The sequence below is a fragment of the Solenopsis invicta genome, chromosome 4 (genome assembly GCF_016802725.1).
Source record: "Solenopsis invicta isolate M01_SB chromosome 4, UNIL_Sinv_3.0, whole genome shotgun sequence".
NCBI lineage: Eukaryota > Metazoa > Arthropoda > Insecta > Hymenoptera > Formicidae > Solenopsis > Solenopsis invicta.
In genome coordinates, this window is record NC_052667.1 from 8155688 (window position 1) to 8169163 (window position 13476).

Below are 13476 nucleotides of genomic sequence, written 5' to 3' on the forward strand. Positions count from 1 at the left end.
TGAAACACACATCTTTCATGAACATTAATCCATTTTGTGTTATATTTCTCAGTTTCTGAAATATTAGCAAGTAAAGAAAAAACTGCACAAAACACTCCACCCTTCTCTATGTTTTTGAGTCAAAATGAATGTTACAAGTTTTTAATAAAGCGGTATTTTACATTCAACACTGAATAATAATTACATTTTAAGCTAATTGTTAATCATTTGCAACACATTGCATGAATTATTCTATGTCTCTCCTTATATAGAAAAGCAAAACATTTTTTATAATATTTGTGGAATGTTTTTGCAAGTTCGTTCTGTAAGAGTAATGACTTGAAATTATTCAAGGATGTTTCAATGACAAAAAAAAACGCAAAACATGATTATTATTATAGCTTTTATTAAAATGGTATATCATATAAAACACTACAAATGAAAAAAAAATACATTTCTGGTGTTTTACATATTACAATTGTAATTTTATTTTATTATAATTAAATTTTAAATTTGTGAAATGATTAAACTTATAAAATCATAAAAGTATAGAAAGTTGCCTTTCAAATTAACCATTTACATTCTATCACCCATTTTTATATTTTTATAATTTAAATTTAATTGTTTACTGTAAATAAGCAAAATGTGAAAGTTTCTATTACATAATTACATCATACGACATAGTCGTAATATCTTTTTTCATTGGAGGTGTCATTTTATCCATTGAGGAAAACGTCAGTTTTGCAGACCTTAATTAAATTTTTGTTTTAAAAAAGCTAATATGTCAAAGTTCTTATTACGTTAGTTATATAAATAAATGAAAGGGTCAAGAATATTGTATACATTTTCGTCACTTAATTCCATAACATGATAAAATTATTTTAGAAGAAAGACTACCGTGTGATCTTCCTTCAATTTATCTTACAATTAGTATAAGTAGTACATTATTTATCACAATATTTTCGGATTGTCGCAGCAAACTTTGTTTTGTATAAGTCATGACTTGAAATTAATATAAGGTAGTGACAATGACTCATAATTATTTTTATAATACAATTATTAAAAATTATGCATTGTTAAATATAAATAATTTTTTTTTAAACATGTAAAATTTATTATATTTGGAATTTATTTTGTTCCCCTAAACATATTAATAACACTTTTTCAGTTTATAATCAATTCGATCTAATAATAAAAAAATATAGTATCTGTTTAATTTAGTTGTTAACAATTCCTACTTGTAAAACGTGTAATATCATTAACACACATAAAAGAAAACACATATGTTAAAAACACATATGTTAAAAAAGAGAAGAGAAGATATGTCGATTTAATTCTATTTTTGCAAAAATATGTTAGAAACCCATATTAATAAAATAAAAGGGAGTTCGACTTTAATGTAAGGGAAGTCAAAAGTACAAGTTTAACAATAATTACATCTCCGTCTATGTGTAATATCAGAAACATAATTGATAATAACATTGAGAAGACTACTGTAATATACGCATAAACAAACCGTAAAACAAAAATAAGTAAAAACGAGAACTTTGATAAGTTAACTTGTTACGTGCATGTAATCTTGTTTATATCCTTTAATATTTAAGAAAAAGAAAATTTTGAAATAACAAAACTAATTAAAGAAACAAATTTAATTGACATAAACTAAAATAATAATAATTTGTAACGTTTGCATGCGCATCGATGTGTCGCCGTGCTTTCACAAAAGAAAAAAAATTGTTTAAAAGAATAACAAAGTATTATTTACATGGAACGCATGGCGTCGTAGAATAATAATAGCATAATCATAAAGAAAATATTTCTGCTCGCCGAACTAATGTAACATCCTAAAGAGGAAGCACTTCATTCAAAATCCTTCAATGTATGTGGCACGCCCTTCTTCTACCAATAATTTGTCAATAAAAATGACTTTTTCAGTACTAACGCCAATCAGTCGTAAACTCAATATTGTACCATTGACTGGCAAAAGATTGGTAAATGAAGAATGATGAATTATAGAGACAAAGTTTTTACCGAACACTAAATCCTTAAATTTAATGCAATCGTCCATCGTCCAGTCAACATTTATCGGCTTTATTCCTAATAAATTAAGTCAGTTAGAAATTCTTGTGAAAATGATAAAACTGTTTAAATTGAAAAATGTGCTTGTATACCCTATTCATTGAGAGAAAACTTCACGTCGTGCATATGGGCAGCGTAGCGTGTGTTACCTAGTATTGTATACGTAAACACGGCATTTTTGAATCTAAGGCTTAAAAAATTGAGCTTGTGAAATGATCTGTAAATTTAATGTGATATCACATGAAAGTCGTAATATATTTAAATTACATACTTTCCTCAAAACTGTTGAACAAAACCGTTTGACAGTATTATATTGTGAATCAATAATCGTAACGATATATTCTGATATCACTTATTTGAATCCGTCTTATTATTGAGTCTGAGCGAACAATAAAAAAAAAAAGAGTATTCCAACTTTTCTACAGGCGGAGGCTGCGAGTTTTCGTCCAACCTGAGAAATTTTCTCTCCGTACATAAGGTATAGAAGAAAAATGTTTTTCCCTTACCGACGAGTTTAGCTCTTATCGCTTGATACGGCAATTTCAAGAATTTGCTTCTCAATGGCCTCAAATTTTCGGAGGATATTACTTTCTCGTTACCGTAATCGCAAAAGTACACGGACACAACAGTATTGTTGTAAACGTGAGTAACATATACTCTAAAATAAATTAAATTATTATTAACTATATTGTTATTAATCCGTCTCTTTCATATTGCAAAATGATACGTTACATACCTGTACCACTTAAGGCGGTATTTTCCTGCATAAAGTTTACCTTCATTGATATACTCCAAAGGCAAATCATCGTTCATCTCGTAGCAATTTTGTAAATCGTTCATCATTCCCTAGAAATAAGAAGATGCAGTGTGTAAGAATATACTTACTCGATTAAATATCAACGTATTTAACATACATACACAGGTATCTTAAAAATAATTATCAATTCTTACTCTTAATTCGTTAACATTGTTTAATGGTTGCACAATGAAGTATCCTGGACTCAGCACCAATGTGACATGGACGTCGAAATATTGACCAATGTCCGAAATTACGGGTGGATTCAATTTTTCAACAAACTCTGAAGCTCGAGAATTTTCACGACATTTCTTAGGCTTGTTAATATTATTGCCGTCTTTGTTAATTCTATATATACACATAGAAACTTTTTCAGTTAAGTTCATAAAGTTAGTACAAAATGTATAAGAATACAAAGAACAATATGTAGAAAAAATACAACTGCAAATACATAAAATAAGGAATAGAGAAACGAAGATATAGGACAAGTATAAAGATATAAAGCGTGCGCATGCAGATAGATCTATTTTGTAAGAAAAAAAATAGGTAAAATGTTTACTTTGATAGTTTGTCTTCATAAATCAACGATGCATTTATTGAGACCAACGTGTTACTTGGCCCGATTCTTTTGAAAAGCTCTACCACTGGGACCCCGGTCGTACTGAACTTGACGATTTTCGCTACAAGTAAATCTGTGTCGGAGACTAATTCACGAAATCTTGTAAGCCTTCTGTACTTCCATTCATCAACGTTGTGCAGAAAGATTTGCATCGCCTAATTTTTCACATACAAACATATAAATGTAAAGATTTTATCTCCACATAAAGCGTCAAGGAAACATTAAGTTTAAATTTGACAAATATCAATTTTTCTTGTACCTGCTGAGGAATGTACTGTAGAATCTGTGAGGCTTTGTCCATGTTAAAGAGATTATTCCTCGATATCCGAACGGTTCGACCGACGTCAATCAGAAATAATGCTACTTCCCCCTGCTGTTCAAAAATGTCAATCGCTCTTGCTCTGTACCATTGTGAATTCCACTTTGCAAGATACGTTTTTGTAAAGGTGATCCCTTCAACTACTGTAGCATTATTTGTAGATATATTTTCGCTATTTAATATCGTTTTGGCGACCAAGTTTAGTTGTGCATAAACTTTACCTTGTTCGTCTATGTGCGTTGCATATAGTTCTATTAATTGCCCCGGCTGCAGAAAACAATCAATGTAGGTAAGAAAATAAGAAAGGACTACAATAATAAGAAAATCATAGTAATAAATTAAAAGACAATTACCCGCATTTTGATTGCGACATTAAAATTCTCTAAGATTTTGTCGGCTAGGATTTGATTAATATTAATATCTTCGTGTGTACTTGTATCATAAAAAGTCACCGTTACATATGAGCCATATTCATCGGCATTTCTACCACGTACAATCACGTCAAATGTTCGATCGATTAGCAGATAATCTTTGATTACTGGTACTATTTGGTCATAATCGCGGAAGTGTTTTAATCCATAAAGACCTACTCTGATAGCCTTATATAAAAAACAGAAACACATGTAATGAGATACAAGAGGTACAATTGAATTAAATTAAGGCCAATCAAACAGACAAGATACCTGACGTGGAAGAACAAAAAATTTCTTGTCCATAGGATGCAGGACGTCAGGTTTATATTGTTCCACGAGTCCCTCGTCGATAAAGAAAACCGTGGCCATTCTGGTTTCATCATTGAAATCAATGCATTGTACTCTTCGCCAATAGTTTTCTTTTAAAACGACATAGAAATCGTTACGTACGCATATCGCTGGCGAGATGCGTTCGCTCATTTGATCATAATGCCTCATCATTTCGTTTGTCATATCAACAAACTTGTCCTAAAAAAAAAACAGGATTAGCTCGCAAAAAAAGGCAAATAGATGGTAACGATACGATTAAACAATTACATTATGATCGAAAAGCCGAACCCAAATTTCGACGGTATTTATAATGCAAGTAGCACACACTATCCAAGTAGCCGTATCAGGTATCGCCAATATGTCGGGCGCGACTGATCTGATCGAGTTTAACTTTATATTTTTGTTGGATGGGAAGATATTCTTGGATGAAATTTTGAATGACAGTGTGGAATTACTTTCCGATTGCTAAATGAAACATAATGCTTATTACAACCTGCGAGATTATTGAAATAAATAAAAAATACATGCATATAATGCATATTACTTTTAAAGTTGGGGAGTTTAGATAAAGTATTGTGGAATCCCCGAAGCCTTTCTTCTGAGTAATACCAATGCAGTCGTTAATAATTTTTCGCCAATTGTGAGGTAAGGCCTCTCCATATTGTACGTAGTAAAAGTCGGGTAATAGATGCATGAAAACTCCACTTTGATACTCAGTTACGATGTTCAAAATGCGTCTTTTTACCAATTCCGTATCGACAGTCGTCACTTTGAGATTCGATAATTCCTCAGCAAGACTTTCTAAAACTTTGCATGCTACGATTTTCTCAGCTTCTTCCTTGGTCGCCGCATTCACCGAGTAGGACTTTTCGAATATTTGAACACCAATCTACGAGATTTATCGATTATTGAAAAAAGTCGTGTCTTCTGTACAATTAGATAAAATCAATATAATTTACTTTCACAGTGGCACAGATATTGATTTTTGCGTTTTTTTCTTCATTTGTATATGTTGTAGAAATAGGTAAAAGTAATTTTGACACATTGGCATGAATTTTTAGCTCTTTCCGTTCGAGAACCTGAGATGGCGGTGCAATACTCTGCAAACAAAATAAAATTTCATGAAAGTAATTCACGTGCGTGAATCAATCAACAGGATGTTTACTTAAATTATATGAAAGAATTCCCTAAGAATTCTTGGATTTTCCAGAAAGTTTATGATAATTTAATTGATAATTTAATATTGATAATTTAATTAAATGTATTCATTATGGTATACATAATTATTTGTCTGCAATACACATATTTAGCTCACTGGAAGTACAAAATTCAAGAGATGATTAGGCACATAATTTAGAATGATGTATTGTTACTAATTTTTGTTATAAAAACTAGCAGAACAAGCGCGCGCTAGGCGCGCGTACATAGTCTTTGTAATTTACAAATTATTTATGCTGTAAATAACGATAGCAACATGCTATATCTCTCTGAAAAATGACGAAAAATAAGAAAAATACCTGGAAAGAAATGCCTTTTACTTGTTCATATTAATAAATATATATGTATTTAAAAATGAAATAATTGGAAATGTGACCTTGAATAATTATTTAGTGCCATATATGATAATACATATATGATTATATTATTTTTATAAAGCCTATTTATATATATGACCTTATATAGACATTTATAATTTTATATTATCTCATTTCTGATCATAGGAAAGTATTTATTTCATCAGTTGTAATTATACATGGATCTATCAATAAGTTTGTTATTGTATATGTATAATGTTCTCATATGTTATTATTACAATTTCTATAAATTTTAATGTATTTACATAATATAATGAAAATTTGTTTCTATAAAAAGTTTTTTGCTTAATGTCTTATTGTTATAAAGTTTAATTGGTTAAAAATATTTTGTATTTTAAGAATTTTGTATATAACATACGCAAACACAATAAATTACATAATTATTTTTATGTAGTTTGGCATTTAACCACTGTACTGTACTATCTCCTACCCGTCTCTGCTGAGTTTTAAAATTTAGTAATAACCATCACATCATATATATTATTTTCATATTAAACAATGGAAATTAAACAGTAAAACAATGAAATGTAATAATTTCAGTAAACTGTTATATATCATACATTATACACTATTTTTACAAATAAATATAAATTTATTGTATTATTCAGCAAACATGCATTGAATAATTTTGTTTGAAAATATACAATTTTATTTGATAATTTATGATCAAACCACAATACGACAGCTCAAATTAAAAACTTAAATTATTTAAATATATACCTCCTGAATATGTCATTTAGATAATCTTATATTATGATACATGACGGAATAAGATAGGAGATTCAGACCAAAACGTAAAAAAAGTTTAAAATCTCTTCTTTTGATTGAAATGGTTGATCAACTTTTTTGGTCAACTAGAATTCGAACGGTACGGCAGCAAAGTTTTGTTAGGGTCAATGCAACCAATAGAGTGCATTTGTTTATGCAGTGGTTAGCGCAGCCACTGCTCTTCGATGGTTTTTGGAATGTAGACTTGCTCATCGAGCGACAAACATAATTGGCTCTTACTTGTGGATCAACCAATTAAGTTCGCTCGATAAGTAAGTCTACATTTCAAAAACCATCAAAGAGCAGTGGGTGCGCTAACCACTGCATAAACGAATGCACCCATATAGTGTGTAAGTGAAACTTTTTTGTGAGTATTTTACATAAAAAAGTTGGATACAATACATTCGAACAGGTTAGGTTGGTTCGCGGATGTTATTTGCGGATGTTATTCTGTCTAAAGTTGGAATACTATAAAACTGCTGTAGAAAAGGGAGTTTTTCCGTAATATATCATAAAACACATCAATTTTCAATTTTAGACACAATTTAATTAAAAATACCTCATATTAGCCTTGTTACATAATTACAATTTTTAATAGAAATAACAATAATATAATTTTTTTTGAAAGTATAAAGCTTTAGCTGTAAAACGCCGTATTGTAAAGTCCTTAAAAATTTTTTGTTGCAAAGATATGATTTTTTTTAAGTGGATTTTTAGATGCCCAAAAATACCTCACATTCTCCATGTTACATAATTATACTTTTTAAAAGGAATGATTTTGCCAAATTTTATTTTGAAAGTGTGACATTTTAGTTTTAAAACGTCGTATTTGAAAGTCTTTAAAAGTTTTTTGCCGCGAAGATATGATTTTTTGAAGGAAAACTTTTGACCAAGTGGACTTTTTCTCATTTTTGTTTAATGGTTTTTCCTTTATAACTTCACAATAAATTATTTTTCGGCAATGCCGATTGTGCAATCATACTCCTGAGATTCTAAACTCTAAAAAAAAAAATTGTAAAAAAATATTGATTGTAATCAAAGTTATAGCTTTTTAAAGTTGAAAAAGTCTCCCAGAAAATGTGTTTTCGTATTTTATAGGATCGGTGTGATTAAGGGTTAACTATATTCGTAGCTTGGTCAAACATAAAAGAAAAAGCTGGAATAATAAAAAATATTTCTTCTATAAGATAAAATATGAATTAATAATTCCGCCCTGACAGGCATATTATGCGAATATTGTACAGTAATAGCACCACGAATTGACGAAAATTTTGCGATAATTGCACTAATATAAAAGACACATTTGCGAATTAAAATGTTCATTGTACAAGATTTTGTTATACAATTTAATAAATGTTCTATCAAAGTACAGATACATATTCGTTTCTGTATTACGAATAAAGTATAACAATATACATGTATGTATAATGGAGTTTATCTGTTTCTTCTGCCAACTCTTAACAAACATTACTATACGATTTTTTATTCTACGCTAGTTGACTTGTGATTAAATGAATTACAGCAAACTTACTGAATTTTGCCCTGTCTTATCAACTCCGTCCATCTTATTCCAAAAAATTACAACAGTTTTTGGTTCCTTTTCTTGCCCACCAACTGCACAATACAATGAGAAAAGTATTTAAATCGCTGTTGATGTTAATCCTAACGTTGAATTTAAATCTGCATCCAGAATGTATTAAATAATTTGTTTAAATTTATCAATAGTTTTATAATGCAATTTTAAATTTAAGACATTAGATAAAATTTCAAGTAAATAAAATTTTATTTAACTAATAAAATAATCGTATAAATGAGCATCTAGAGATTGTATAACTTAAGTAAGCATTTTGAGATAAAACAATTGAGATTTTGTTCTTTGCATTTTATGAGTATTTAGTATATACTTTTAAGAAACTATCTATTTAAAATTTTTATTTAAAAAATTCATGTTGTGGAAGTTACAATTTATTATTCGAAGCGGCTTTCAGGTCAAAAACGGAGCGCTCTCCGGATCTGCCTAAGTTTTAATACAATGTAACGGACTTATTAATTGCAAGTAGACGTATGTTTTGAATACTGAAATCAGGTTGTATGTGTGTGTGTGTGTTTTGTGTATAAATTACATGTAAAAAATTAGTACATACTGTACATGTATTAAATTTTAAACTTTATTTTTACTAGAAGAGAGAATTCTATGATATCTTCTATTTATATTTACACAAAAGTTTGATTGTAATATATTCTATATATCAAAAAGAAAATAACAAAAATAATAATGATTCGTAAATTTTTGAGTAATTGTGACAAGTTATTTTCATAGAATAACTTTTTTAACTGGTCATAAAAATCACAATATATCTTATTTTAATTGGACATCGATATATTATTATAATATACATACGTGATTCTCTGATTTTGAAGTATTGTTGTTTATTATTTTTAATAAGTTAATATTGGTAAAATCATTAAAATTGTAGATTGTTTATCATTTCTTGTATGAAAGAGAGAGAAAACAAAAGCCATTTATTTAAAATATGTCAATTAATTTCTCGTACTGTTCGTTATTAGATATGATACACTATCATATTATAAAAATAAAACAATGGAAAAGTTAGGTAGAGCCGAAACGTACCTTTTGATTATAATTAAAATTTATTTTTTTTATTAAAACATTAGTGTTAGAAATGATCTTATTTAAACTGAATAGTTATGTCGTGGAAAGACAGCGTCGAAAGAAATATGGTAAGATACAGTTCACAAATTTAACAATAATTTATTAAAAATTTTCTAGTAATGAAAAAAATGTTAATAATTAAATGGTAGCTAAATTTCTGTTAATGACAAAAAAAAATGTTCAATTGTAATGAATGAACACCTGAAAAAAAGAAATATAAAGACGGAGAGAGACTTCCTTTATTGACGGAGAGGGGAGGAAGAGAGAGAGGAGGGGGGGAGGGTACGTTCCCTTCAGAGACAGCGGGTGTCTACAAAATCATTATGATTCTTAGACGAGGGTTCCCCGAAGGAACGGCGGGTGTCTTTAAAATCCTAATGATCTTAAGACGAGTATTTCTTGAAGAAACAGCGAGTGTTTTTAAGATCTTGCTGATCTTAAAACGAGTAGAGAAGGTTGCAGAACGTGTCTGTAAGTCCTTGCAATCTTCAGACGAATACTGACCTGATAGAGAGAGCTTCCACCAGAAAGTGCGTTGAGAGTATCTCGCTCGGTATTCAAACCTTGCCTTAGTTTTTGCAGCCACAAGGAATTGATCCTTTTTTTTCGAGGAAAGCGTGCACGTACAAAACGAAAAGTTCACTCAAGAAGCGTCCGAACTAGTTCGAGCCAGAGTGCTGCCAGCTGGCCAGCCTGCCCCTCCAGTCCCTCAGGAACGTGTTACAATTGCGCGGATCCCAGTAAACATAAATCTAAATTTTTATATTTTTTGATAATACAAATTGAAGATTAATTTAAAATGAATTAGATAAAATAAAAATAATTGTTCAAAAAAGGAACAGGATAAGAATAATTGTAAAAAAACATATGTTATATAATTATAATAAAATATTTTATTTGTTAAAAATGATTAAAGATATTATAAAATTATATTACAAATTTGCAATTATAATCTAATTTTTAAACAAAATAAACTTTATAATTATTATAAACAAACAAAGTATTTATTAATTTTTACTCGGAATCCGCGCTCTTACAACTTGTTCCTGAGAGGGACTGGAGGGGCAACCCGGCCTGCCTGGCAGCACTGGTCCGAACAATGATGCAAGAGTGAACAAGTTTGATGATCGAACTTCGATCCGCCAGCCGTTAGAATCAGAAAAAGGAGTGGGACAAAAAACGAAAATGTGTCGCTTGCCTAGCGTTTTTTTGTGCATCTCCGACCGGGCAAACAAAGCTCTTCTTGAGCGCCAATACGTCATTAAGCGTGCCCAATGCCAACAAAGCGTCAAAGCGCGTTTATTTAAACAAACGTATTTATTTATATTTGAATTACATCCTTTGCCTGTATTTGCTCGTTAATATTAACCGTCTGATTTATTTGTATTTTTAATAACGATGCGAGCGTTCATGTTTATATTTGTTTAAAACAATGGAAAGTTAAAAGTTACTATTCACATGTAATGTAAGAATTACTGTTTATCTTCTTCATATCCCGTTGGATCCTCAGTAAATTAATAAAATTAGGCTGGAAATGAGTAATAGCGAATTCGATTGAATGCATATACATTAAAGCTATGATATTGTATAAAAAACAAAGAAAGATTTGTAATGTGTAATTTTTACATTTAGATTAAATTAATGTGCAAATACTTTAATTACACTAGTGCTGCTCAATATTCGTTAGTAGAAACGTACCTAGACGTCGTTTAAAAATTTTTTAAAATAAAATATGTGTTTTCCTTCCGTTAACAACTTGTCTCATTTGACTTATCTTTTTTATTCTTCTATTGTTTAGAAAAACGAACATATTACATTATTTGCGAACTGAGCTCCGTTCACTCGAGTTCGGCGGAACGAGCTGCTGATTCCGTTCCGCGAGAACGCGGGATGGTAGTGCAGTGTTCTCAGATGGGACGGGATTTTAGCGCATGCGCGGTGGATTCAGCATCAGTAAAGTATTTACTTTCATTAAATAAAGGTATTAATGAGTAGTATGAGTACTCTTGTTAAATGGTCTAATCAATTTAATATGTTACACAATTTTAGAATCTTTTAATAGGCAAATTAAGTGATGTTTTCGCGTAAACATTCTCGCGCATGCGCGAAAATCCCGTCCCATCTGAGAACACTGTAGTAGTGTGTCAGAGAGGCACAGCCTCGCAGCGTGGTTGAGAGAAAAGCAAGCACCAACACAAAAGCAAAAAGGATAGCGAGTGAGAGTGAATGCGAGTGGAATGATAGAGTGTGAGAAAGCGCGAGAATGCAGGAGCGAGTCGAGACGGAGTAAGTTTAACAGAGATAAAGAGAGAAGGATGAGGCAATCGAGTAGCGTGATTGTTGATCAAGCAACACTTTTGATTATTGCACATTCACACAAGGTTTATATTTTTTAATAAAGTCTGTCATTGATTGTCCGATACAATGGTGAACAATTAAAGTGTCTCTAAAAGCAATGCCGAGGCGCAACGCACTCACTTATACTACGCGGAGAGGCTACACTACAATTCTCGATTGACGAACGGATGTTTAAATGTTTTACAACTTCACCATCGATAAATTGGTTTTACGATGGTTGACTGCAATCACGTCAATCGATTGCACGAGTGCACGTTGGTTTGTACAAGAACCGATCTCGCGTAATCACTGCAATTCGGCTAAGTCCTTCTCTCAAATTATAACGTTATCGATACGTCTCAACCGCGTGCCTGCGAATTCGCTTCTAGCTAGGAATCGGCAGGAATGCTTATCCACGCCCGAATTTGCCTATTCGATGGTGGGGCAACTGTTAGCTTGATGAAGTCAGGTGGGAACACCTCCTAGTTTTTCGGCATGCGATCGCGAAATTTGAGTAAACACGTAAATACGAACTGTTGTTGAAACCGTGTCTTAAGCTGAGATACAATTTCACAAACGAGAGTCGTGGCGCAACATGAAATTTATAGAATGCGAGAAACGGAAAGGAAAACCGTTCGCGTGATATCAACTAAATGATAAGATATGCCGTTTGTTTTCTGTTCCTGAACTCCCTGAATTAGTGTGCAATTAAAATGAAATAGATATATATTTGAAAGTTAGTGAAAGCAAGAAGGAACGTTCCAGTGTAATCTAGTGCAGAAATAGAAAACAAGCCTATATGTTCAAATCGATTGACGAACTGAAATCGAGAATTGTCTGACGCGAATGATATAGAAACATTCCTTCTCTTGAAAAAAAAGTTGATAAACTTGTTTCAATAAACTGATTACTGATCAGTAACTGATGATATTTTATCAGTTAACTGACGAAATATAATCAGTTACTGATCAGTAATCAGTTTATTGAAACAAGTTTATCAACTTTTTTTTCAAGAGATACTTAACATGATATTAATCGGCAGTCTACTATTTAGTCTCATTACTTCTTCTTCTTGAAGGTTTCTTCAAGACTTTGTAGATAAATAAAGAAGGAATTACAGAGTAAGTAAATTTAAAAATATAACAAAACTCAAGGTTGAGTAGTAACTAATTGTTAGTTAAAAGTAACAAGGTAACCAATAAAGTTACAAAGTTATAAAGTTACAAGTTAATAACATTTAACTTGTTTTAATTAATTTTGAACGAGATGATTTTTAATTTCAACTAGTTATCATAATTTAAAATATGTAAACTGTCTTTACTAAAATATGTAAACTTGTCCTTACCTTTTAACTTGTCCTTCTAATTGTATGTTAAAAGAAAATAAAATAGAAAAATTTTTTCGCAGGATGTAATGCAATATAAACACTTAAGGGGGGAAACTCGTGTAAAATCGATTTTTTCACGTTTTTTGTTTTCTGCTGAAATTGTTAGGAAATTATCTCAAAAATATGAGGAAAAACATTAAAAAGTTATAAGAGACTTTCTTTTGTGTTAATTTCAAAGAA

General features: G+C 30.7%; 1 protein-coding gene across 7 annotated transcripts; it reads right to left on the bottom strand.

The window, feature by feature from the left end:
• Positions 1-368: 368 nt before the first annotated feature.
• Positions 369-12635, bottom strand: LOC105205594 (tudor domain-containing protein 7). 7 transcript variants are annotated; one of them, XM_039448002.1, is made up of 15 exons: positions 10610-12635; positions 10077-10324; positions 8430-8512; positions 5495-5635; positions 5080-5424; positions 4803-5000; positions 4476-4733; positions 4146-4391; positions 4014-4059; positions 3733-3935; positions 3414-3628; positions 3010-3202; positions 2795-2904; positions 2565-2716; positions 369-2076 (listed from the first exon to the last, which is right to left on the bottom strand). In XM_039448002.1, the coding sequence occupies exons 3-15, from the start codon at positions 8460-8462 to the stop codon at positions 1844-1846; spliced, it is 2373 nt and encodes a 790-aa protein (XP_039303936.1). In that variant the 5' UTR covers positions 8463-8512; positions 10077-10324; positions 10610-12635; the 3' UTR covers positions 369-1843. The 7 variants fall into 7 exon arrangements, with proteins under 7 accessions (XP_039303936.1, XP_039303935.1, XP_039303933.1 ...); XM_039448001.1 differs by having other exon boundaries at positions 3733-4059; positions 4824-5000; XM_039447999.1 differs by having other exon boundaries at positions 3733-4059; positions 10077-10170; positions 12444-12633.
• Positions 12636-13476: the final 841 nt, after the last annotated feature.